Below are 24,138 nucleotides of genomic sequence, written 5' to 3'. Positions count from 1 at the left end.
TGCACAGTGAGAACAACTTCTTTACTGAAGTCCTTGTTCTATGAGGGTGTTCATTTGTATAATGGTCTCCCAGATGAAAAAAACACGGCACCATCTTTGGGTGCATTCTGCGAAAGATTGAATGGCCACTTCAGAGAAATGCGAATGATTATATTGTTGTGTTTATTTTCTATTTTTTGTACTAGCCGGGTGCTAAATAAATTTTATTATTATTATTATAACTAATAAGCACTCAAACAAATCTTCAAAAACACAGAATGTTGATGCAGGAACTAAAGTGAGACGCGGCAAAATAACAGCTACAAAAAAAAAGAAGAGAAAGCAATAAAGAATAAGCTCTTCAACAAATCTCCAAAATCACTGAAATATTCCACAATAAACAATTTTTAAACATCAAATCTTGTTATGCCTACTATTGTCTGGTTAAGGACTAACATGAAACTAATTTTGAACAACAAATGAAACCTCATCCCTTATTATTCAATATCTTGATTCAGACTTAACTCTATGTTTCGACAAGCATTTTAAGATGTGATTTATTATGATTATTGTTGTTGGTTAGTTCCTCCATTGACATTTTGTTTTTTTATATTACAAATGAACTCGTTTCAATATGTTCACTTCTTCACAAATGGAACTCAAGGATTGATGACAAAACATAATGATCTGATCATGTAAACAATATAAGTCATTAGATAATCGAACAATTTTCTTTATTTTCAGTTAACGTAGTGGACGGTGAGATTCTCTTCATAACCAAAGTTAGCAGGCTTCATATGGGAGTGTATTTGTGCATTGCTTCAAATGGTGTTCCGCCATCCATCAGCAAAAGAGTACAGCTCAAAGTTCAATGTAAGTAATTTTTTTTAACATTTCTAAAGAAAAACTTCGAGCGCAATACATGTAGTAGCTTATTTGAATTAATCTAAAGAAAAGTGTGAAACTTTTCCTTTTGTAATCATTTTTCGAAAATTGGAGCGAAAAAATGAATTTAAATGTTTTTATCATTGATTTGCGATATCAGAAAATATAGCTCCGTAATATTTTCAGTTAATTCATGTGGAATAGATTGAGGTGTATCCTTATGTATGGTTTTCCAAAAATCTGAAAATTTATTGTCGATCATGCAAGGAATTCGCGAACAACCTCGAAAAAATGATTCATATGCTATAAAATCACAATTTCAAAGCGCTAAACAAATCAATTCTCAATTCAAACTCGAGAAAATATCTCTCGCTATGGCAATTCAGATGGTTATCAAACTTTTCCAGTTCTCCATGAGATTTTCGTATAATCAAATGGAAATGCTGTGTTTTTTATCCGATATATAATCAGCAATTCATTTCACATGTAAAACAGTAGCGTGACAGTTAATTGTCGACAGTGTCCGCTGTTGCAGCTACAGTCATATTGCGATATATTTAAATTATGCCCTTTTTTCGAATACGAACATTTTTCATTCGATGATCCTGTCCGCCAGGCACGTACTCAGTGGTGAAAGGGTAAGGTCCTCATTATTGTTTGACACAGTTCCCAAATAAATAAATTTTTGCATTATTTTTGTTTTGTTAATCAAGTAAAATTTATTGAATATCGATCACCTTAGTACTCTTCAATGAAGGAAATTCAGTTTGGAAAAATAAATCATATTGCCTAGATGCCAATCTGATAATGTGTGATACATTTATGCATATCACAATTCCAATACGAAACTAGAAATGCGGAAAATCTGAACTAGACGCTGGATTATTGTATCAATTCCTGTTGAAAATAATTAGGATGTTGATCTGTTATGGTTTATTGGCAATCGCATGTGCATACAATATATATTTCAATTGGGAAATCCCTCGGCGATTATACAGCTCATCGACGTCGCTATGCGGACAATGCATGTGGTTCATATCAGTCTAATAACCTCGTATTTGTCGAAAACAGATAAAAATTGGACAATCGCTGCTCAAGTATAATGTCAGTCATACTATATAAAAATTTTGGAGGTTCAATCGAAGTGATTCTGCCATATTTCTGCAATCTAATATTGTCATTTCTCCAAAAGTGTATTATTAACGAATACCATGGAAATATCTATATAAGACAACTGAAACGTTATGGATATCGGCTTTGGAACCGCCAAAGGGGTTTTTGTTATAACTTTCATTTTTCTCTTGAAATGTCAACATTTTCAAAAATATTGAATGGCAATAAGACTATAGTACTACACAATTGCGAAAATTCTGAATTTCAATTTTCAAATTATGTATGTTACAAAAATGTTGCATTCCATCGACGAAAATCTGGACCCTCCAGATCAGTAGCTAACAGTTGCCATCAATCACCGTCCTTGCTAGTATTTTATTAGTACTGTGTTTTATTAAGTTACTGTATTTTGATTCGACTCAGTATGTTTTTGCCTTAGTTCGCAGCGTCGTGTTAACGAGGAAGTACAGAACAGGTTTAGAGAAAGCAAAGGCTTTGATGCACGCAAGAGAAGGATTATTCGATCAGACTTTTAAGGCAGAAATGGTGAATACTGCAAAATACATTTCAAACCGAATCGATATAATCAATCACCTTTCGAGGTATGGCACAAGAAGAAGCCCAATCTCAAGCATCTCAGAATTATTGGTAGTATTTGCTATGCTCATGTTCCGAAGAAAAACCGGAAGACAATGGATAAGAAAACTGTCGAAGGTGTTCTCATGGGTTATGATAACGACGATGGATACAGAATTTGGTCATTTGAAAAAAAGGAGATTTTTCGAACTAAGAGATTTCATTTTGATGAGACTGAGAAAGAGCATCTTTCTTCACTTCCACAAGAAAATGTTCTTGAATTCATAAAAAATAATGATTCACTGAAAAATGATGAATTTGAAAAATGATGAATTTGAAGAATGATCTGAAGAAGAAATGATATAAGATATCCATGTAATCCAGAAATGAGAAACAGACAGAGAGAAGCTATTGAGCGAAGCAAAATGTTGTAAAAGACGAACATGTTACTGAAGAAATGAAAAAAAAACTGGATTCTAGCTATGGAAAGAGAAATAAAATCACTGCAAGAAAATTGTACCTGGAAAATGAAATATTCACCAGCAGGAAAGAAGGCAATATCTTGCAAGTGGATATTCAAGCTCGAGACAAATCCAGATGGATCCATTGATCAGTACAAAGCACGTTTGGTAATCAAGGGTTATTTACAAAGAAAAGGCGAAGATTATGACCAAACATATAGCTCAGTAGCCAAATAAAGTTATTGTTGAGAAAATACTAGAGTGATTTGGTATACAGGACTGTGAGCCTGTTTCATCGCCTACAGTCGAAGAAAGCATTCGATTAGGGAAGGAAGATGAGTATGCATCGAATTGCACTTTTCCTCATAAAGTAGCAGTCAGTGCTTTAATATACCTGATGACTTGATGATGCAAAGAGTCGAGTCTTGACACCACCTCACTATTAACGATCCCACCAAATTCAAATAAAAAAAATTCGCCGACACATTGGAAAGACTGCACAACCCCCAAACAAATGAGCACGAAAATCGAATCGGTCTCCTGTTCGTTAATCCGTGGCATCTTCCCACAGCCAAAGATAAAGTAACGCGGCGAAGAGAAAAGGCATATTGATTCGCTTCTCATTTGGGATAATGCCATCTATTACCCGAGGGAGAGTCCTGGAAACAGGGATAGCGGGGGCCGCTCCGCCGATAAGGACAACGGGTAAAGCCCTTTTCCGGGCGATTTCGTTTTTCCGGAGGTCTGGGGGATCACTATTTACACAAATAACAAATATTCGGTCGAAGGGGGGGCCAGCGTGTACGTCGGCGGATTTGCATGAGGCGAATTTGATTCGACCGTTTCTGGCGTAATTTGCGTTTGATTTGTCGGGAAAGTTGGCGGTCTCTGGTATAGGTGTGCTGGGAGGGTGTTATCTTCGCGAGATTATTCGAGGGATCGTAGTAGTAGGGTAGACTCGATCTGAGATTAGGGTGTTAAGTTCGTCCTTTCGGTAAACTAGAGTGGTTCACGAGCGTTATGGTCGTGTGGCTTTCGTTTTCGAAACGAACTGGGTTTCGGACATAAAATAGTTGAGCTGGATATTTCCATGACTGAGAGTTTTTTTGGAAAACGTCTAGACTGGTTAATTTTCATTGAGAGGGCGGAATTCTGTGATTCCAAATTCGTGGGTGTACTATACCGAGTGGCAATCACCTCAACTACATTAGGGGCCGTATGACACATAATTTTGTAGATTTTAACAAATTTTTGTCGTGAATAAGCTGCAAATTTGAAATATGTTGTTTGTTTTTTGTGAAGAACTTGTGTAAAAGTTTCTAAACGTTCGAAAGGTATTCAATAATCTCATTAACATCAGTAGCATGCAAAAAAAGTGGAAGAATCAATAAAAACAACAAACTCATCAACTGCAAGGAGTCTTTCATATTCATCCATCAATCAATTTATTTATTTATTGGAAATGTTGTTGATATCGTTAATGAAGTGAGGAAAATTGAAGAAAGATCCCATATCTAATTCCTCACTGAATAAGTTCCAGGCCTATCAGTAAAAACCCATTTTTATTAGAAAATTCGACGTTATTGGAATCGAAATTCGTTAAATTTGATCTTGGATCTAATCGATTCGTGGCAACAAGCATTGTCAATACGCGAAACTTGTTCTTATTCGTTTTTCAAACAACAAGGAAATAATTATAACAAAATTTTCACTCGTCTTTTGAAAATTGATTCTAACGAGAAAAAAATATGGTATGGTACTACCAATGCCATATATCCCTGGACCAGGACCTTTGGAGTGACTAGTTATTCAATAAATCTTATTCATAGAAATACGCTCAGAAACGCAACCAGGCAACTCTCTTCACCCTTTTTCCGAAATTTTTTTTTACACCGAGACAAACTCATACAAAATTTTTGTAACATACATAATTTGAGATTACAATTTCAGAACTTACGCAATTATGCGGTACTATACTCCTTTCGCCATGTAAGCTTTTCGAACAAGTTGCTATTCCCCTTGAGATGATACTAGAACGCCCACAACTTTGCTGCTTTTCCTATAACTATTGAATTATACTAATTATTGTTGTGATGCTGCGCAAAAGAATCTCACTTAACAATAAATCCGTCCATTCTGAGATAAAAAATTTATAAATCGGTGAAAGAATACAGTTTTTCCAAATTTTATACGAATAGCTCTTAAAATTTCCTAGTAAAGCCCTGGACGAAGTCAGCAATGGACAAATTTTTTCAAAGCGATTCCCAAGATTCATTATTGAAAAAAACAATCAAGAAACATCACTAACGCTAGATGAGAAATGATTGAGTCGAAGAATAAAGAAAAACAGAAATAAGTCGGCTATACGAAGTGTAAAGTAAACACACTTGTCTTCAGTTGTGATCAACGCTGTTTTGAAAAGGATGTTGTCATTCGCAGAAACTTCTCTTGAAGATTCGTCAAATAATAAAGCAAACTTAATCCTATTAATTAGTGCACATAGGTAGGACCTTCAATGTCGAATTGAATTCTGTATCTGTCCACCTTGAATGACGGAGTAGACTCTAGTTCATTGATTTTTTATTTTCAGTTCCTCCAATGCTCTCCATTCCTAACCAGTTGGAGGGGGCATACATAGGACAGGACGTAACACTGGAATGTAGGACAGAAGCTTTCCCAACATCTATAAATTACTGGACCACGGAAAGGGGAGACATGATTATCTCAGGTAGTGGTATTATTATCAGTGCTAAGATGGGGTTATTTATGTTCCTCCGATAGAGAAAATACGGTGACATTTACGTTTTTGAGATTGATGTTTCGGCAGTTTCCGAAATTATCTTCCGAGCTTGATACAGCAAGGTTGGTTTTTTATAGTTTTTATGGGATTAGTAGAATATTATCTTTCGGGAGTTCATTTATTCTAGGTAAGAAGAAATAGATTCAGTTACGAATGCTCATAATTTCTGCAATTCATAGATCTCATGCCGAAATACTAGTGTAGGGTACCTCCGACCATGGCCCATCATGACCATGACCACGAATCAATATATCAATCCTTGATATTTTCTCGAAAATATTATGTTTTTTGTTCCTTTACTGAATATTTCGAAGAAACCTCAAAAGTATTCTATTGAAACTTCTCAAGTTGATCTTTTTCTGAAAATTAATTTCTCAATTAATTAATTTTCATTCTCACAAAAAAAAGTTAACTTCATTCAGTGACTTATTCTTCTCTCATTCTTAAAAAACGATATCCTACTTCAGAAAACCTCTATATGAATGTGTGTCAATGCAGAGAAGAAAAATTGGAGAAATGTCTACGTGAGAACCAGAAAAATCGTTAGTTAGGCCCCAATATGTCGTATGTTTCTTATGGACGAGAAGAAGTTCTCACATCATATCTGTCTTTTATGGAGCAATAAACCCTCTTCAACTTTCCGGATGTTCTCCAACGATTTTTTTGGAGAATCCACTAGAGTGCTACTGAATTCAATATCACCATTATAGTGGGGGCCTATAAATCTCATGCCCCCAAAAAAAAAAAATGCTGTGTTGTTTGGACACCGCCTTCTGTTGCGAATTTCTGTCAAGTGCATCGCTACTTGAGTGTAGTGTTGAATTCAGACCTGAATATTTTGTAGACAGTTGAACGACATGAAATAAGATTCCACACCACACGATAATATCGACTCGAATTCATTCACCTCGAAATCATAGTTTATCTCACAGATTCTTCAAGATTCAATGATTCACTCACCCAGGTATCTCTTCGCTTCAATATATTTATATTGACAGGCTCTTCTTGAAATAGCGAGATATTTGATGAGAAGAAGTAATTATATTATTCTGAATTATTATTACAACCCTATTACATGATGTTTATAATTGATCTTCGATCTTCTACAATAAAACTACTCAGCAAACATTACTATGGATTCCTAAAGAACAAAAGGACTAATCACAAATTATATCTCTGTGTAATTATTGTGATATAATACCTTGATGAAATATTTATCCCAGTTATTTTTTTTGATGAACGAATAAGTGAGAATATAGGTAAAACTTTACGAGCAATTTTAAGATCCCTAAAAGCTGCCTAACTACACTTTTGAAAGAGTTAATTTCAAGTGAGCGTTTCTTTGCGATGAACTTTGTAGTCTAATAAAAAAGTTTTCTTCCAATTTGGATTCTTTACTTGTATTATTCTAATTTTTTCATGTTTCCATTGAGAGTCTCTAAAACGTTCTTAATCCATTCTAATTGAGAATGAAGAAGGTCAAAGAAGCAATATTCAAATCTGGAAAAGAAGAATTAAAATTTTAGCCCCTTGAAAAAAATTTTAATATTTCCGAGGAAAGTTTATCACTTTCTATTTTAATACCTAAATTAAGTGCAGCACTGTTCAACTTCAAAAACAGAATAGCTTTTTATTTTTTATTTGAATAATTCTTCTTACTTATATCTATAAAGTTTTTACTCACAAGTTCAAAAAAACAGCTCAGTATAATGTTGGGGATGTATTTTCCTTTCCGTAGAAATTTCTGCAATTACCTTTTTTGCGGTATAGAAAAAGCGACTGAGTGATATAAATTCCATCTGATGGCATTTTAATACGAGAACAACATGTACAAATTCCAACTCACGCTCTACTCGAATTTTTCAATTTTTTTACATCAACCAACAATATGTCGTCATTGGTTTCACGTGGAATCTGCCCAATATAATGCCTTTATTCGTCGGCATAAATTTAATCCTACTTTCATCCGTATCAACCCCGTATTGGAATGAATACGAGGAAAGCTTCATGAAACCCTATTTGAATATTAATCTGCTGGTTCTCGAACAGGAATGAGAATAGAGAACAAATATGAACTCGTACAAGGATTTGGTAATGACTTTATCGGAATTCTGGTATGGGTAAATATTGTTTTTACGGATGGAACGTTCCGCACCTTTCAGGTTGTAAATTGAAAATTCCCAGCCTTTCCAAATATTAGGTTCGCATCTCGTCTTCATAATCTTTGATGAATTTTTCATTAGTGGTAGAAATTCAGTGATTCGTGAGATATGTAAATTGAAATCGGACTAACTTACCATGATTAGTTTAATCCCAGTGATTACCTATCTTCTGACCTCGCTTTTGACCAGGTTCTCTGATATTATCACTGTGGGTCGATATTCAGACACACGAGGAGGTTAATATTACCAATGGCAAGATAGCTATCTCTGCTCCTGATCTTACACTTTAAGAGTATGATAAGAGTTGTCTTATCAGTTTTCTACATGCAAGATTAGAATACAAAGAGAAAAGAAAACGTATAATCCTCTACAAAGGTTGAAGTCCGTTCGGTTGAGAAAAAAACGATTTCAATGATTAACTTAACATCACCGAAGAATACTTTATGGTACTACTTTCTTAGATAGTCATAAATAATTTTCAGACTCCAATAAAAATGCTAATAGTAGCATTTGGTGTTTTTTATTTTTTGAGAAGCCGAAAACCAGTTAGTAGTTGATGTGAAATATCGACGGAAATCGTGAAATGAAAATGAATTTTTGCAATATTTATCAAGAAGATGTGTGAACAATGAATATTTCACCTGTCTTAGAATACCGAGGATCATTGTTGGCAACAAGTTCAAAAAAAAAATATACTATTCCATTCTTACTTAACAGCACTGAAGAGTCTCATATGGTACTCCTTTCTCAGGCGATCCCTGATTACATTCCAATACATGACACTGCCAATTGGTGTCCTACGGTGTTCATTTCTTGAAAAGTCGAAGGTTAGCTCTCGGTGTCTATGAAATATCCCTGAGAAATATTCATCATGGCAATTTTCGATATTTTGTTTCACTCAGCCGTTCGAACTGACTTTTTCTATATACTAACTGATGATACATATCAATTCATTATTGCAGATCAGAAACACTAAGACAATATCATTAACAGCAATAAAGAATATATATCTTCGTTTCGCAAACTTCCACCAATAAATTTTTCATCCCTCCTTATCCATAAATTCAAAGCGTACAGCGCCAAAAGGAGAAGAATAGATCTGAATTGATTGTTCAATTATGCCAAGGCATCAATGAGAAACGTGTCATAGAAACATTGCCTCCATTAAGCCGCAGCACTCAGATGGATCCGTGTAGCTTCTTCTTTCCTCATCATTAACACAACGATTAATCAGAGGACGGACTGTGATTGTAATACACAATGCGCTCGTTAATCATAATGCTACACTGCCTTTGTCTATGAAATGAAAACGGCTGTTCATTGTTTAGTTATCACCTCCGAAACGTAATGACCTTCGTGTGGTTGGCTTGCCTCTTTCGGTTCAGGGGATAGTTATTGATAAACAATTAGCGAGTGGCGGAGCAATTCGCTAACATGTTCGAACAGAATACCTCCGATACCTTTGTGTATCTATTTATTACTATTGAGCACGAGTACCTGGCACTGGTTTCCAACTGAGTTGCGTTTGAGGTTTCGGGGTGGGGGGTGTTTCCTCTTATTGGGCGGAAAATTTCAACGTATGCTAATATGGGACATAGCTGTGAATATTTTTTCGTACAAGGTGTTTGAAAACTGTTTGTTCGAAAAACAAGATATATAATATATGAAGAATAGCTCGAGGGGAAAAGCTCACCTCCTTCCCTTTCGGTCGCGACGGCGCTGCTAATTGCTGAGAATGATAAACTGAAATCGAATAACGAATATATATGTAATATGTTGAAATATTCCGAGTTCGATATTCTCCCTAGATGTCGAATTTATAGTAAGCAGAATATTCATTATTTTCTGTATCTACTTGCTGAAATTCAAAGTTTGACAACATTTTGCGCTCCTAGTGTCATCGGTTGTTTCACGTCGTTTGGCGAGTTTGAGGTTTGTTTTCTGAATTTCTGATTTGTTTAGGTATGAATCTCGATTCATTTAGAGGTAACATGAAACATCGATTCACTATTGGACATAAGAAGTGCGTTTTTTGTGGAGAAACTCGCGAATTGAGTGGAACATCCTATCACTGATATGTTTTCATTTCCGTGCACTTCTATCAAATTCGATAGTTAATGTTGGGGACAAATTCGCTTACTAAAAGTGACGAATGCTTCCCCTCTTTCTATGTTTGTTACTCGGTCTGAATATTTTATGACAGTGTGGGTTATTTAGTGGACGTCAAAATGACAACACAAATTAATAGCTTCAGGAAAAGAGCATAACTGTAGAAACCGATATGCCTTCGCATTATGTTTCAGTCTTGGAAAAAAACTGACAATCCTTCATTTTGGCACCGTTAGAGAGAACGTTGGAAAGATGAAAGCGCGTATGATGAAAAATTGTCGGACCTTAATAACCTTGTTGTATATCGCAGCTCTTTCGAATGTAATTAAATGATCCCACGCAAAAATAATCATGCAGCCGTAATATCAAATTCGGTTAACACAGAATTATATTACGTCATTAGCAAATGACACAGGCCAGTTAAAATAAACAGAATAATAATAATAGAGGGGAAATCGTTATTTCCCCAACAAACCTAATTACGCTTTTGCGTGTCCGCTCAATTTTAATGTTTTTTTCCTTTTCAGGCGACAAATATGAGGCCATCTCCATGGATAATGGATACAAGAAGTATATGATGCTGAAGGTCCGCAGAGTCGATAAAAACGACTTTGGGTCGTATCGTTGTGTCGCCAAGAATTCACTTGGGGAAACTGATGGAGTCATAAAACTAGAAGGTGAGTTTTTTGATCAAAAAACATTGATTTTCGATCAAAATATTCGTTTTATGGCTTTTCCATGCACAGCCTTATTATGTTTCAGTGAATCTTTTTTCGTATTATATAAATTTATTTTGTTAAATTGGAAATCAATGGGTATAATATGTATTGACAACTTATCTTGATTCTTATATATTTAAAGCTCTTCTTTTGATTCCTTTTGAATGTTTGTTTCTCACACAAATCGCTTTATCATTTCGTCACGATGTATGCACCCATTTTTTGAAATTATAGAACCCAAAAATGAATCAAATATTTCACTCCTGAGGACGAATCTGTTTTGAGATTCAATTCTGTTCATCCATGCACAAGAAAATTGTAAGAGTAGTAATGGATTTTAAGTTCAGGTTGAGCCGTAAGCACATTTAATAATTTCAAAACTATCGATTTCATAGATACTTCAACCTGTATTCAAAATTATGATTTCCTTATTATTCCAATTCTCATGTTAATCGCATCACGCCTATGAAAATGTCAAACTTCATGAGTTATCATTGAAAAAATGAAGAAATACTTTTATAAAAAGAGAACCAAAATTTGTAGAGTGGGTGGCAGCAAACTTATCGATAAAAATTTGCTGCTAGGATAATTTCTCAGAAACATCTTCTCAAAGTTCTTCAATGTCAAAATATTCAAGGGCAAACATGTTTTCGATGGTTGATAAGAAGATAAACATCGGTTTCAATTATAAATCAGTTGAATATTTGAAGCAATGATCAAAAGGATATCAGGAATAAAGTTTTAGCTAAAGAAGATGTTCTGAAATTCATTCATAAGACACCGTGATTGTAAAGAAAAACTGCTCTTTCTGACCTATCCAAGAGGCCATTATACAATGAATCTTGATGAAAGAAATGCAATTGGCAAAATCCTATCTATCATAAATGAACATTTGGGTTTATGCGTCGCAATATCAGCACCTTTTCTGGTAAAATGTGATGCCAGGATAAATGCTCTGTAACATCAGTTGGTTAGTGTTTGGAAAAGTGAGTCTTGGAAGTTATAAAGAGAACAGTTTATTCAAAGAAAATAAAGATTCAAGAATGCTCGCAGGCATACCTTCAGAGTATGACAAACAGGTATGACATAAATAACCAAAAGAACTAGAACACCTACATCTAACGATCTATCTGGGTTGCATTTCCCAGAGACGTATCAAACTTCTTACATATTCCTCGCAAGTTCCACAACCCACACACACATATATTTGTTGCTTCGTCTACCACCAACCATCATAACTTCACCTTGGACCCTGCCACCTGAGGCATACACACGCCATATGCCAATTAGAAGAAAGGGGATGCGAAATTCTCGAATTATTTATTCATGAAGATAGTTTTCTCCCTTGATATGTTGTTGTGTTCGCCAAAGTTCCATCCCATCCCATGCTCTTTAATATTCCGGGCCTGGCCGACGTCAAAAATGATTCGGTCTATTTATACACTAAAAACTTATTTAACTTTGCTACTCTCTGTGTTTTGGGGTACTTTTACGCGTAATGCACCGCACCGAATGGAAAATTCGCTAATTAGAATGCCGTGTGATTAAGTCTACGTTTACGTTGCTACTTTCCACGGTTTTCCCCGTTTTCCGTACGTTCATCTTTGTGCCCCCAAGAGAGAGGCGTTTCTCTCTTTCAACGTTTTGCCTTCTGTTGCCGGTCATGGGGTGGGTTTTGAGTCGATATGTTTAAGGGTAAGGTTTTAATTCTGAAGATTTTAGTAATGTGAATGTTGGAAAGAAATAATGAAGGCCATTGAGCATAAATCAACTGAAAAATATTATTTTGAGAAAAGAATTCTTGGAAATAACAAATAGACCTAGTGATTAAAATATCGATAAAAAACAATAAGAATGAACATTCGTTTAACTCTCGCTTGGCTACCACAGATTTTCATTTATAAATATAAGGCCATTTGAAAAGTCCCCGGTCTGATGCACAGATGGCCGTGCCAGAATTTAATCCATATGATTTTTAGTTAGTACCAATCTTCAAACGATACGTGTCAAAATTCTACAGCAGTCCGACCATTAGTTCGTGAGATATTGCGTTGTGGGTGAAGCTACTTTTGTTATTCGAAAAAGAAAGGACGAAAAGAATTTTGTGTGCTGATGAAATATTGCTTTTTGAAGGGAAAAAATTCAATTGAGGCAAAATCTTAGCTTGATCAAGAGTATGAAGTATGCGCAAGGTATAAAATTCATTGAATACCTCCAAAAGGGCCAGACCATCAACAGCGATCATTATATAGCGTTATTGGATGGTTTAACGGATGAAAGCGTTAAAAAACGACCTAATTTGAAGAACAAAATGATACTATTTCATCAAGACAATGCGCCGTGTCACAAATCAATGAAAACAATGGTAAAATTGTATGAATTGGGCTTCGAATTGCTTCTGCATACACCATATTCGCCAGATCTGGACTCCAGCGACCTTTTTCTGTTCTCAGACCTCAGAAGAATGCTCGCTGGAAAGGAACTTAGCGCCAATGAAGAAGTTATTGCTGAAACTGAGGCCTATTTTGAAGGGAAATACAAATCGTACTACAGAAATGGTATCGCGTCCACAATGAATCCTGACATTGGTATTTCACATTGGAACGAAAAAATTTATTTTGGTAGAATTCGTTGTTATCCCATTTCAGTTTTGAAAATTTGACCAGAGCTTCGAAATTATTGAGACTAATTCCTCACTTTGAAATTCGAAATTTGCAGACTCGATAGAACTCTCCAAGAATAAGGAATCAAAATGATTGCAAAATGGCGTATGAGCGATGAAATTCATAAAAATGAAGTTGCTTCTTTGATAATCCAATTTAACAGAAATATTTCATTTTCATTCATTACTAGAGAATTTAATATAGTTTTTTTTCCTCAGAAATCGCAGCTCCGACTACAGTGAAGTCTCTAGTTCATACGACAACGTTTCATTATAAAAATAATAAAGGTGAGTTCACTTTCAATAATTCATTAGCTTTCCTAACTAATTTGGTAAGGATAAATTTCCTTCTCAATCTGTAATAAAAGGAAGATCAGAATAAGTTTCTCAATACTCGACACAATGCCTGCTGTGTATTTCCATATTCTGAACGCTGTGTTGGAATAAGTATACGGTGTGAGATACTCACATACATGGTACGCGGTTCAAGGTGTTAATGTTTGATTGTTTTCCACAGAGCACCTTTCCTTTACGAGATAATCAACTCAAAATTGGCATAGATATTCCAATTCAATGTTTTCATCCTGTGATTTGCCAATTTTGAATGTAAATCTAAGGGGTTATATTTTTTCTGGAACAATGCCCACTTCTTTTTACCAGAACTTCTTCAGGTGGACCATTAGTAATTCATAAAAATGTGAAGAGAAACTTTATTCCAGAAAATCACTTAGTTTCTTGTAGTATTATCGTTTCTGGTACCGATTTTCAGAAATCTTCGAGCTATAGGTTTTAGTACTAATTTACCCAATCTGTAACGAAGATCAATGAAGATTCCATAACTGGTATAAACATAAAAAAAGTAGAACTGCAATAAACACCTTTCATCTCGAAAACAAAGCGTTTGTGGACACATGATCATGGGACCTTTTGCCTTAAAAAAAAAAAAAAAAGGATTCTGTAATTTTTTTCAGCTACTCTAATTCAGTTTATCCTGTATACCACATATTTTTGTATGTAAGTTCTGGATTCTTCAATTGATCTGGTATATAAGCTTCGGTGTCAATTAGTTCCTCGTAAAAATAACTTATAGAAGTGGAAGTTCCTTTTTTATATTTGGAAGATTCAATGAATTAATAAGAGATCAGTACTAATAGATCTATAGTGAAAACAACCTAGTATAAAAATTATCGAAGAAAAAGTAAGACCAGAATATTTCACTATAATCTGTGATGATAATTTTAATTACTAAATTAATGTGAATTAAAGACACAAAAAGTTTGAGGAATCGAAAAACGTCGAAGCATTTGCCCTATATTCATCAAGATCTAAAAGAACGCAGAAATTATAAAAATGAATTGCAAAACGCGTCCAATCCTGTCTTCATTAGTTTTCGAAGCCGAATAAGTTGGAGATAAGTTGTAACAACTTCTTCCACAACATTTTTGAAATCTCTCTCAATATGACCCAGTTGTATGCATAATTTCCTCTGTTCCACCGTGACCCGAATAGAATGAGCAAAACATCACTTGCAGATTACATTCTGTCACAATCCGACCTGCACAAGTAATGCTCAGTCGAAGATTCTGCAACAGAACCCTGCATTCCATGATTTGACATTTCGCGTGAAACGTCTAATCGCATTATTCTTGTACTGTAATTTACAGACGCGACTTGAATGTAATTTGACAGGGAAACATCTTTGTGACACCGATCGTCTTTGTCTTCCCCGCGGTAATAAAAGATGGACGTCAACGTGATTCAGTCATTCACCAGAAGGATTCGTTGAACTCCTAGATCTGTGCCACTAATGGGATTTTCAATTAGGGTGGAATACGAAATAGGAAAATTCGTGGAAGACTTTATTTCGATTAGGTTTTCATTTTTTCCCCTGGTGGTAATAAACTTTGAATTTTCATTTACTTATTCAAGGTTTTGCTCGCTTGTTCAAGGTAGTTCCTTTAAGGAATTCTGCATGAGCTTTCGAACCGTTATTTTACAACAAATACATAAATTCGTTATGTATAATCCTGTTCCTTCTGTTGATCTCGGTTTTTGAAATACTTTTGTTGTTCTCTCAAAAGTCAGGAGCCAATTACTTAATTTATCTACAAAATAACATCTCATGAAAACATAGAATCAGGTTATACTTTCAACGTTTCAACACATTGTCATTTAACACTAACAATAGTCCCGAAAAATAAAAAAGCATATAAGAATAACTATGTTTGGAACATCTGATCATTTCATTTTGATATAATGATGCCAATATATTTTCACACCACAGCGTGGAAACATTTCAAATTGAAATTTGTTCAATTCGGAGCACAACGGTTCTTTCATTTAAATTTTCAAATTTCTTGAAAATTAATTGTGTATTTTCCGGCCATTAACTTGAAACCGTAATAAATTTGAATTTTTTCTGTAGTTTTCTTTACCTTGCTATTTCATCGAACCCAGTGGGAATAACCGAAAAAATTCCAAACGATTAATGTCTTCTCCGGAAGATATCCTATGTTTCAGTGGATCATCAGATAACATTGACTAAATTTTTTCCGTGTGAACATTACAAAACTATGTTTGGGTATCTCTTTCGAACTCTATATACCTACATTCAGAATTTCTAAACATAAAAAATAATAGAATTATCTCTAGAATTTTCACATAAATATTCTCTTTTCAATTTCGAAACTGATTTCCAATTTTCAGTTCCATCAAATGGTTTTTTCTAGTAATCAGTAAAACAAATATCGACTGCTAAGTTGAACCCATTCATTTCAGTTAACTGTTACCTAGTTTGTCCTTTAGAAAAGTGGGCGAAAATATATAATGGTATAATGTGGAGAATGGAATAACATTTAGGTACTTATAGAATTGTAGTACGCTCAGTTTGAAGCATTGAATTGAAGTCTACGATTTCGTCGTTTTCTCATTTAATTCGATAGCAAAATAACAAATTTTGCTGTAAATTTTTATATTACAGATAGTATATTTCTACATCCAAATATCAGTGAAGATTGAAATATCAATTTGAGCACGAATAGAGATACTGGAGATCACATTATCCCTTTGTAAAAGAACCATATGCTGACAGTTTTCCACATCGAGTAAATCCCTTTTGAATAGTCCTCTCTCAGAAATTGTTCATCTCACAAACTTTTTTAATTTAATCAAGACTTCGAATAACTCAATCTCACGATAAGGTATCTGTGGAAAGGAACGAATTTTATATATGATAATCAGTAGGAATATTGGTGCTATTGCTTTGAAATGCTACATTAGACGATAGAAATTAAGTGATCTGCGCTGTTATAAAATATAATACACGTATTGACCACTGGCTGAATATATCTGCAAGCTGAGTAGATCAGACGCAAAACAATTGATTACTCGGTGGCCTTGAGGGTTATCCTTATCATCTCAAGTTTCTAAATTTTATATTATCGTTGACAAATTACATATTCGAAATTTACTGGCTATAAAGATATAAGTTTTCATTATCGATGTAAAGTCAAGCTGGCTCCCACATGTTAATAACAAAAACCGATTTATCCCACCTAAGAAGATCGATACATACTATATACACGTTCCAGTCATTTCACTCGGGATGAAAAATATACGACGCAAAATTTTTGCAGTAACTACATTATGGCGGCATAAAAGGTTTTGAGCGGTTTTCCGAATGTATTAAGTGCGTAATTGGTGACATTTTTATAGTCGACAGCATGGAGGCAGTAAAGATAATGGTCAAAAATGGAAGTTGCTTTACGGTTCGGGACGCGTCATCGGGTTAGGGCGTCCTGTCGAAGCCTACATAAATATTAATGAACGCCACGAAATATGAGAAGATTATGGTCCAAGGTGCAACGCAAGATACAAGATACAGCCACTCAGGATGATAACTTCGAATATTATTGTGAAGAATTGTGTACCCATACATAATATCTTATACGAGTGCATAAATGAATGGAGACAAATGTATTTCGCTATTTTATTTTAGTATTTCAGTTTCATGGCGTGTATGAAATTTATTATTCATTAAGCAAATTGAGCTCGATTGTCTGACCCATCTTGAGGAACATTCTGCAATATTTTCTATAACAGTTTAATCCAAAATAATTGGGATTAATTTTTGTGTGTTGGTTTCCATTATCATTGCATAATAGTCATGAACAATTCCACTGAGCCACAATAATCAATAAACCGTAGTGAAAGAAAAATCAATCGTTTCATTAAAACATATTAAAATTAAAAACAGAAAACACTAAACGCAGAAAATGAAAAATAAAATATAATGATTTAAAAACATTAAACATCAAAAGCCTGAAAAATTTTAATTCCTTAATGACCTTCAAATTATTCACCAATAGTGAATTTGTTTTCCTAGAAAAAACATTGAATAGAAATCAATAAGATGTCCACAATAACAACTATAGAAAGGGAATACCTAGAGACTTTTTAGAGCCATATCTAATATGTCCCTGTTCCTTGGAAAGAGATTAGAATTCCTCAAAACTGATTATAAACGTGACCCAAAACAATGTACAAAATTATGTCTTCAATGCTTTAGCGAACAATATGAATATAATGAAACATGATACTGTTAAGAAAATAAACAATACATCAATTCATAAAAGTCTTAGAAATGGATAATTATAGATCTTTTTTCCTCGAAAAAAATTTTCAGTGATCTCCGGAATAATAGAAGGGATGGAACGACAGAAGAAATGAACCGCTTATAATACAATACGGTCCGATATAACTCACAAAAGCCATTCATAAAACTTTTCTACGTAGAATTATACATAATTGAAGAACCAAGTCTTGCTTTAGAAATATCGGTAACTCGGGTATTAAAAAAAACTCTCTGATGATTATGAGGGTACAATTTCATTCAGAGAAGTTTTCATTCATAGTTGAGAACGATAAAGTAACTTCACAAGAAAAAATTAATGAATTCCTGGATATTCATTGCAAGTGGCCCTACATTTTGTTTCCTATGAAAAGTATTATACATTTGATATTGTCAAATGAAATGAATACAATCCCAACTGACAATAGATTGAAGTTAACCAGAAGGGTCAAATGGACCACATGATGAAGACATCAACCTAATTGATCTTTATAATTTGAAGTAATCATATGTAGATTAACTTGAGTCTTCAATTATCTGAAAATTAAATTAAATTCTCGAAATTTGTTAGTTCGATTGAAAATGATGAGTTGCATATTCATTTCACAGAATAGTAAGAGAGAAAATCTGAGGACGTTCCTATTAAGATTGCTTTCTCTGTAATAATTACCAGAGAAACTTTTCTTGCAGCCAATTGTGTTCTCAAATGCAAGTTCGAGAAAGGAATATACAAGTTGAAAGTTTGTAAATTCAGTAAGTTCCCGATTTATAAAGAGATTGACAAGATCAAACTGCAATATGTTTTCATGGTAATTTAAGTATTCGATTTATTAGCTGTTACTTAATTTTATAATATTCTTTTTTTTTCATTGATTTGAATATTTTGTATTTCTTTACACAAAGATTATATATCCAAAAAGATTTTGTATTGTGAAGATTTTGGTACAATGATGTTATAATTTTGATAACTATGAAGTAAAGTGAATTTGAAATTTGATCCTGAGACGAAGAATATAAAGCTGAATCCACTCATATATTAATTCGAGGACGTAGTACCAGCCTGTTTAATTTACAACCTGCGTGTCAAACAAATTAAATTTATCCACTTATCCGTATAACATAACCTCAAAAATAGAATCCGTCGTAAACCCTTGTACGATCCGGAACAAATTTAAATGTGTCACTAAACTGCCAGATACATCAATTCGTTATGGATGCTCATGCGTTCGAAAATACATCCGTATTTTATAAACCGTAAAAGTTTCTTCAACGTCCATCGCAAGCCTTTGCAATAAAACATCTTTACTACGTTCTGTACGGAATATTCGATGAAAAACCTTACCCATTATACGTTTCCGATATTGTTATTGCCGCGGTTGGTTTTTAGAGTGGCTACGGGGTTGATGAAACACGACTTGTTGCTAAAAAAATTGACGCCACTCGACGAGTGCATTAATGGAGGTAATGAGGGTATTTGAGAGGTTCATTATAATTGGGTGTTTCCTTGGTGGGTGGAATGAGGCTATTAGTACAGGGTCGGGCTGATATTCTGGCTTATCAGGTGGTGAAACCTTTCGAATTTCGATACTCTTCATCCTATTTCTTGATTTTCTTCTTTACTTCGTAAGAAATATGATATGAAGATGGAAAAGTCTCAATAATTTAAGAGTACTCTTGTTTCATAGGTTTCGTCAATAGTTTTGATTTTTTGAAGTTGATATTGAAGGGTTAAAATCATTCAAATTAGTTGACCAATTTGAACTAAGCCAATTTATCCAGAAATTTAGAATTTATTGAGGCAAATTCATTCGATCGAATAAAGACGATTTTTTTGAGTAAAGATAATATTTGAAATGAGATATAACGAACCTTCTCATGTCCAACAGTTCAATTTTTCTGAGAGGAAGAAGTTCTAGAGTTCAACAAAACTATTTTCTCAAAAACAATGTCAATTGGTCTAAACATTTTTTAACCCTTTTTCAAGGCTTTGAAATGGTCAATGCACCAAGATACGACACAAAAACAACTAAAATAATATGAAAATATAAACAAGCAATCGCAATCATAGATATCTTGAAATAACTTTAATTTAGGTGACTTTACAAAAATATACGGCACGCTTTCACGTCTTACAGTAAACATCTTGAAGTTCAACTTACAGTGTTAGTAGAGATTCACGGCTTGGCTTGATTTTCGAACTAATTTGCTCAAGCTTTACTTGATTTCAAGTCAAGTAGTAGTTTTTCAATCTCAAGTGAAGTATTTGTTTATCAAATACTTGAATCATTCAAGCTACTTGCTTTTTGGTAGTTTTATTGTGTAGTGTCACATCAATGAAAAAATGATGGAATGAGAACGAAACTTGCAAAGAACACTTTCATTTATTGAACTTATTGTATAAAAGAACCAAAAATATCAACTTTTTTGAAATAGAAACAAAACTTAAATCACTATGAATCATAATAAAGAAAAAATGAGAAAAAGTAAAGCCTCTTGATATTGAGGAACCTCCAGGCTTGTTTGATTTCATAATTTTCCATCTAGGAACTAAGACACAAGAGGCATCTTACAGATTTGTCGCCTAACCTATTGTGGTTTCTGTAACTGTAAGAGCAGCTCTGGAAAATTGTCTGTCAACAGGAGCTGAAGATGCTGGCGTTGATGAAAAATCCTTGGTCATTTTGGCCAAGTTTGGAAAGATATTTCTGAAACTACCAAAATCTACGAATATATTTCATAGAAATGTGGAAAACTACTAATAAAGTCACACTGGCGATTGCTTCAGTTTCTCGACGCACGAGATTGCAGAAATATATGCCGTGCGATATGTGCAAGCTCAAGTAATATCAAGTAGCTTGACATCAAGTAAAGCAATGAATATCTGAAATCAAGTCAAGCTCAAGTATGTAATTTTTCACAAGCTTGATTTTCAAGTGAAGTAGTTGGTTAAAATGTCAAGCTAATTGGCTTGATGAATCCCTAAATGTTAGGATTATTAGAACTGTAAATTGAACTCCAATCATCTCCTGTACATATCTCTCATCTTCTCAATTCTTTCCTAATCTCTCACATTCTCAATTGTTCCAGAATACGACTACGACGAAGACTTCATACTCTCCTCCAACGGACCTCCGCACATCAGAGAACCACCAGGGGCTTTCAGCGGCACCGCAGCATCCCAATCTCCAGGTGTATTCGCAACCACCTCGATCCTCTGGATACTGCGGTCGGTGCTGAGGTGATCCAGTTAAACGCGGTAGCAAGTGATACATTTACCTTGACGGTGTGATAAAACATATCCAGTTCGTGAGACTGAAACGCTGTATATATGTATATATCAGGATGGATATCCAAGCAAGCGGTGCAAAGGCGTGAGGCTCGAGAAGCGGTGGAATTGCAGGTTGTCGCGTGATCGATAATGCAGGTCTAGACGTGTTCGAAGCGTAACTCGAGCCCCTAATTGATATACGTATTGCAAATTACCATAGAAACATATGACACGACAATAATTCCACGCTTTGGTTTCCATAAAGTGTTCTGGATGTATTGACTTCGCTAAATGGCAGATGCGATTTGCGAATTCCGAGTCTGTCAGGTGATTAATGTAGTCAGAGAGGGATTTCAATAGGTGCTTGAGAATGATGCTGTCAAAAAAAATCCTAGTCTGAACATCCTAGTTACTTCTTGGTAATTCAGTTACTCTCAATCATCCTTCTCAAGTTCCTTTCATTTTCGAATAGATAGCATCTTCATGGATAGGGATTCACGGTTTCGCTTGAAATTCAAGCTACTTGACTCAAGCTCAAGCTCAAGTAGCGTACGCTTGACTTGAAATCAACTCAAATTCGAGTCAAGTATTTTTGCATTAGGTACTTGACCTTACATTGAAAAACTACTACTTGAGTTGATTTCAAGTCAAGCTCAAGCTACTTGAGCTTGAATATCAAGCCAAGCCGTGAATCCCTATTTGTGAATTTCGACGATATATCCACGTGATGAACGGAGTAGAGGAGATTTTATTATATGCTTTAGAATAGGGCTCTCATATATTTCGTGGTACCGTTGTTACTTAGAAGTATCTGAGTTACTCTGTCTCAGTTCCAGTTATTTTTTGTCAAAAGGTAACTAGTTCATTTGTTATCAGATTTCATATTTTGATCTGTCTCTTCTCCATCTTGTTGCTACCTGTTATAGGTGGAGATTCGAAAGTTCTGAACAATGAAGATATGTTCTTTCAATTTCAAAGGGACTTAAAACAAAAAATTTAAATCTTTGGCATCAATTCGACAGAACTTCATGATAGAACTCAAAAAGGATTTCATCCACTATCCAAGGATATTTTCACAAGTGTCATATCACTATATCCACATACTTCCTTGTGGATATAATTTTTTTTCTATCATGGAATTCAGCAATGAGGAAAAATATAATATTTCAATAATATTATTTGTTTGACTCGAATCGTCGAAATTTGGTATAACTTCACTTCGCAGGTTTATATATTCCCTAAAATACCATATCAAATTAGAGAGTTATTTGGCTTATAAAAACTCTCACGAAGATACATATTAAATTACATATCACAATTCATTTTGAATTAATAAATGCCGGCATGGTTTCAAGAAATTATATGTGTCATTGCCGATGAAGCCAAAGAAAAAATACAAATCAAAAATCTTTATAGAGTTTATTTTTATGATACAAAAATATTTTTATTCTTGAACAATCTAGCGCCTCGGCAGAAATGTTTTATTTGGTTGCTGAGGAAACATTTCTCGGATTACCTATAAATAATGAACAATATTGCATAAACACATCCATATCAACCAGTCAAACTATCAATGTGTCAAATGCGATATTATCAGCAACACCTTAGTGATAACGAGCTAAAAAACGATAGAAAAAAATTTTTGTTTTCTTCAAATAGTTAAGATAAATAACAACGATATTTACTGGTATTGGAAACGAATATAATATCTACGAAGGCTGAACTATATCAAATGATTATATCAGAATGACTGCATATCATATTGAAAAATCTAAGATATGAAATTATTTTTCATCAAATTTGAACCATAATCCTTCAGCTGTGAATTGAAAAATCTAGCCAAATTTCATCACATCGTGTTTTAGAGGTTGCCAGAACTCGAAAACAACTTCGAAATTAATTTTGAGTCCATTTCTTTTCCATCCATAGCTTGGAAGATTCATATTCTCTGAAATATGAATTACTGAATTTTGGTGGGTTATCACAACAGAAATCGATAAAAACATTATCGTTATCAGACAGTTATTTTCATAATTGTTCCAGAAATTATGTTGCGCGTGTAATAAACAAAATTAGTATGTTATATGTGTATAGAATACTTCAACGTGACAATTCATTATGGGTGCTTTGTGTGAATATTTCCTTCCTTTCAAAAATTCTATGTATATGGAGAACAATTATCGAAAATTACAGCGAATATTTCCCTACTGTCAAAAATTCTATGTATATGGAGAACAATTATCGAAAATTACAGCGATAATTGCATTGTAGGAAGCGAAACAGCACTGCGATAATTGTTCTGTTCATAGATGCCTAGTTTCTATGCATCTTACACAGTTCGAATCTATGGCAATTCCATTCTACATCAGTTTGACAAGTGATGTAACAGTTTATTCGGGAAATATTCCCCCGAATTACACTCGTGCATCAAAATGACCGGATAATTTCGCATTCCAGCGTGTTTTCTTTGAAAACCTGCATTCGGTCATTTTCATTTTTGGAGAAAGATGCGAAATTATCCGGTCATTTTGATGCACTTGTGCAATTACTTATGATAATATCCATACTTTACCTATTGATCAATTTTGTTCTCTATAGGAACATATAAATATCATTTTCTACCTCGAAACATTTCAACTTCAATTCATATCATCAAGGCGTCTCTACGCGTCAAAATATCCATTCAATCAACCCGCATATCGTTAAAAAAATAGTCAATATTAGAAAGAGACCTTCGAATTGAAATCGCAGTTCCACCCTTCTCTGAGCCTCCT

At 34.3% G+C, this 24,138-nt stretch overlaps 1 protein-coding gene across 2 annotated transcripts in view; it reads left to right on the top strand.

Annotated features, from left to right (window-relative positions):
* The window catches only part of LOC123676537 (lachesin-like), a 97,861-nt gene extending 74,229 nt beyond the window's left edge, over positions 1–23,632 (top strand). Inside the window, exons 6-10 of one of the 2 annotated variants that reach the window (XM_045612487.1) lie at positions 724–852; positions 5,605–5,742; positions 10,613–10,762; positions 13,686–13,754; positions 21,184–23,632. In XM_045612487.1, the coding sequence (XP_045468443.1) occupies positions 724–852; positions 5,605–5,742; positions 10,613–10,762; positions 13,686–13,754; positions 21,184–21,338 (641 nt within the window). In that variant the 3' untranslated portion in view covers positions 21,339–23,632. Of the gene's footprint in view, positions 1–723; positions 853–5,604; positions 5,746–10,612; positions 10,763–13,685; positions 13,755–21,183 lie in introns of both variants that reach the window. The other variant, XM_045612486.1, reaches the window with a different exon arrangement.
* The last annotated feature ends 506 nt before the right edge of the window (positions 23,633–24,138 follow it).

The sequence above is a fragment of the Harmonia axyridis genome, chromosome 3 (assembly GCF_914767665.1).
Source record: "Harmonia axyridis chromosome 3, icHarAxyr1.1, whole genome shotgun sequence".
Classification (NCBI taxonomy): domain Eukaryota; kingdom Metazoa; phylum Arthropoda; class Insecta; order Coleoptera; family Coccinellidae; genus Harmonia; species Harmonia axyridis.
This window is presented reverse-complemented; position numbering and strand designations above follow the sequence as displayed.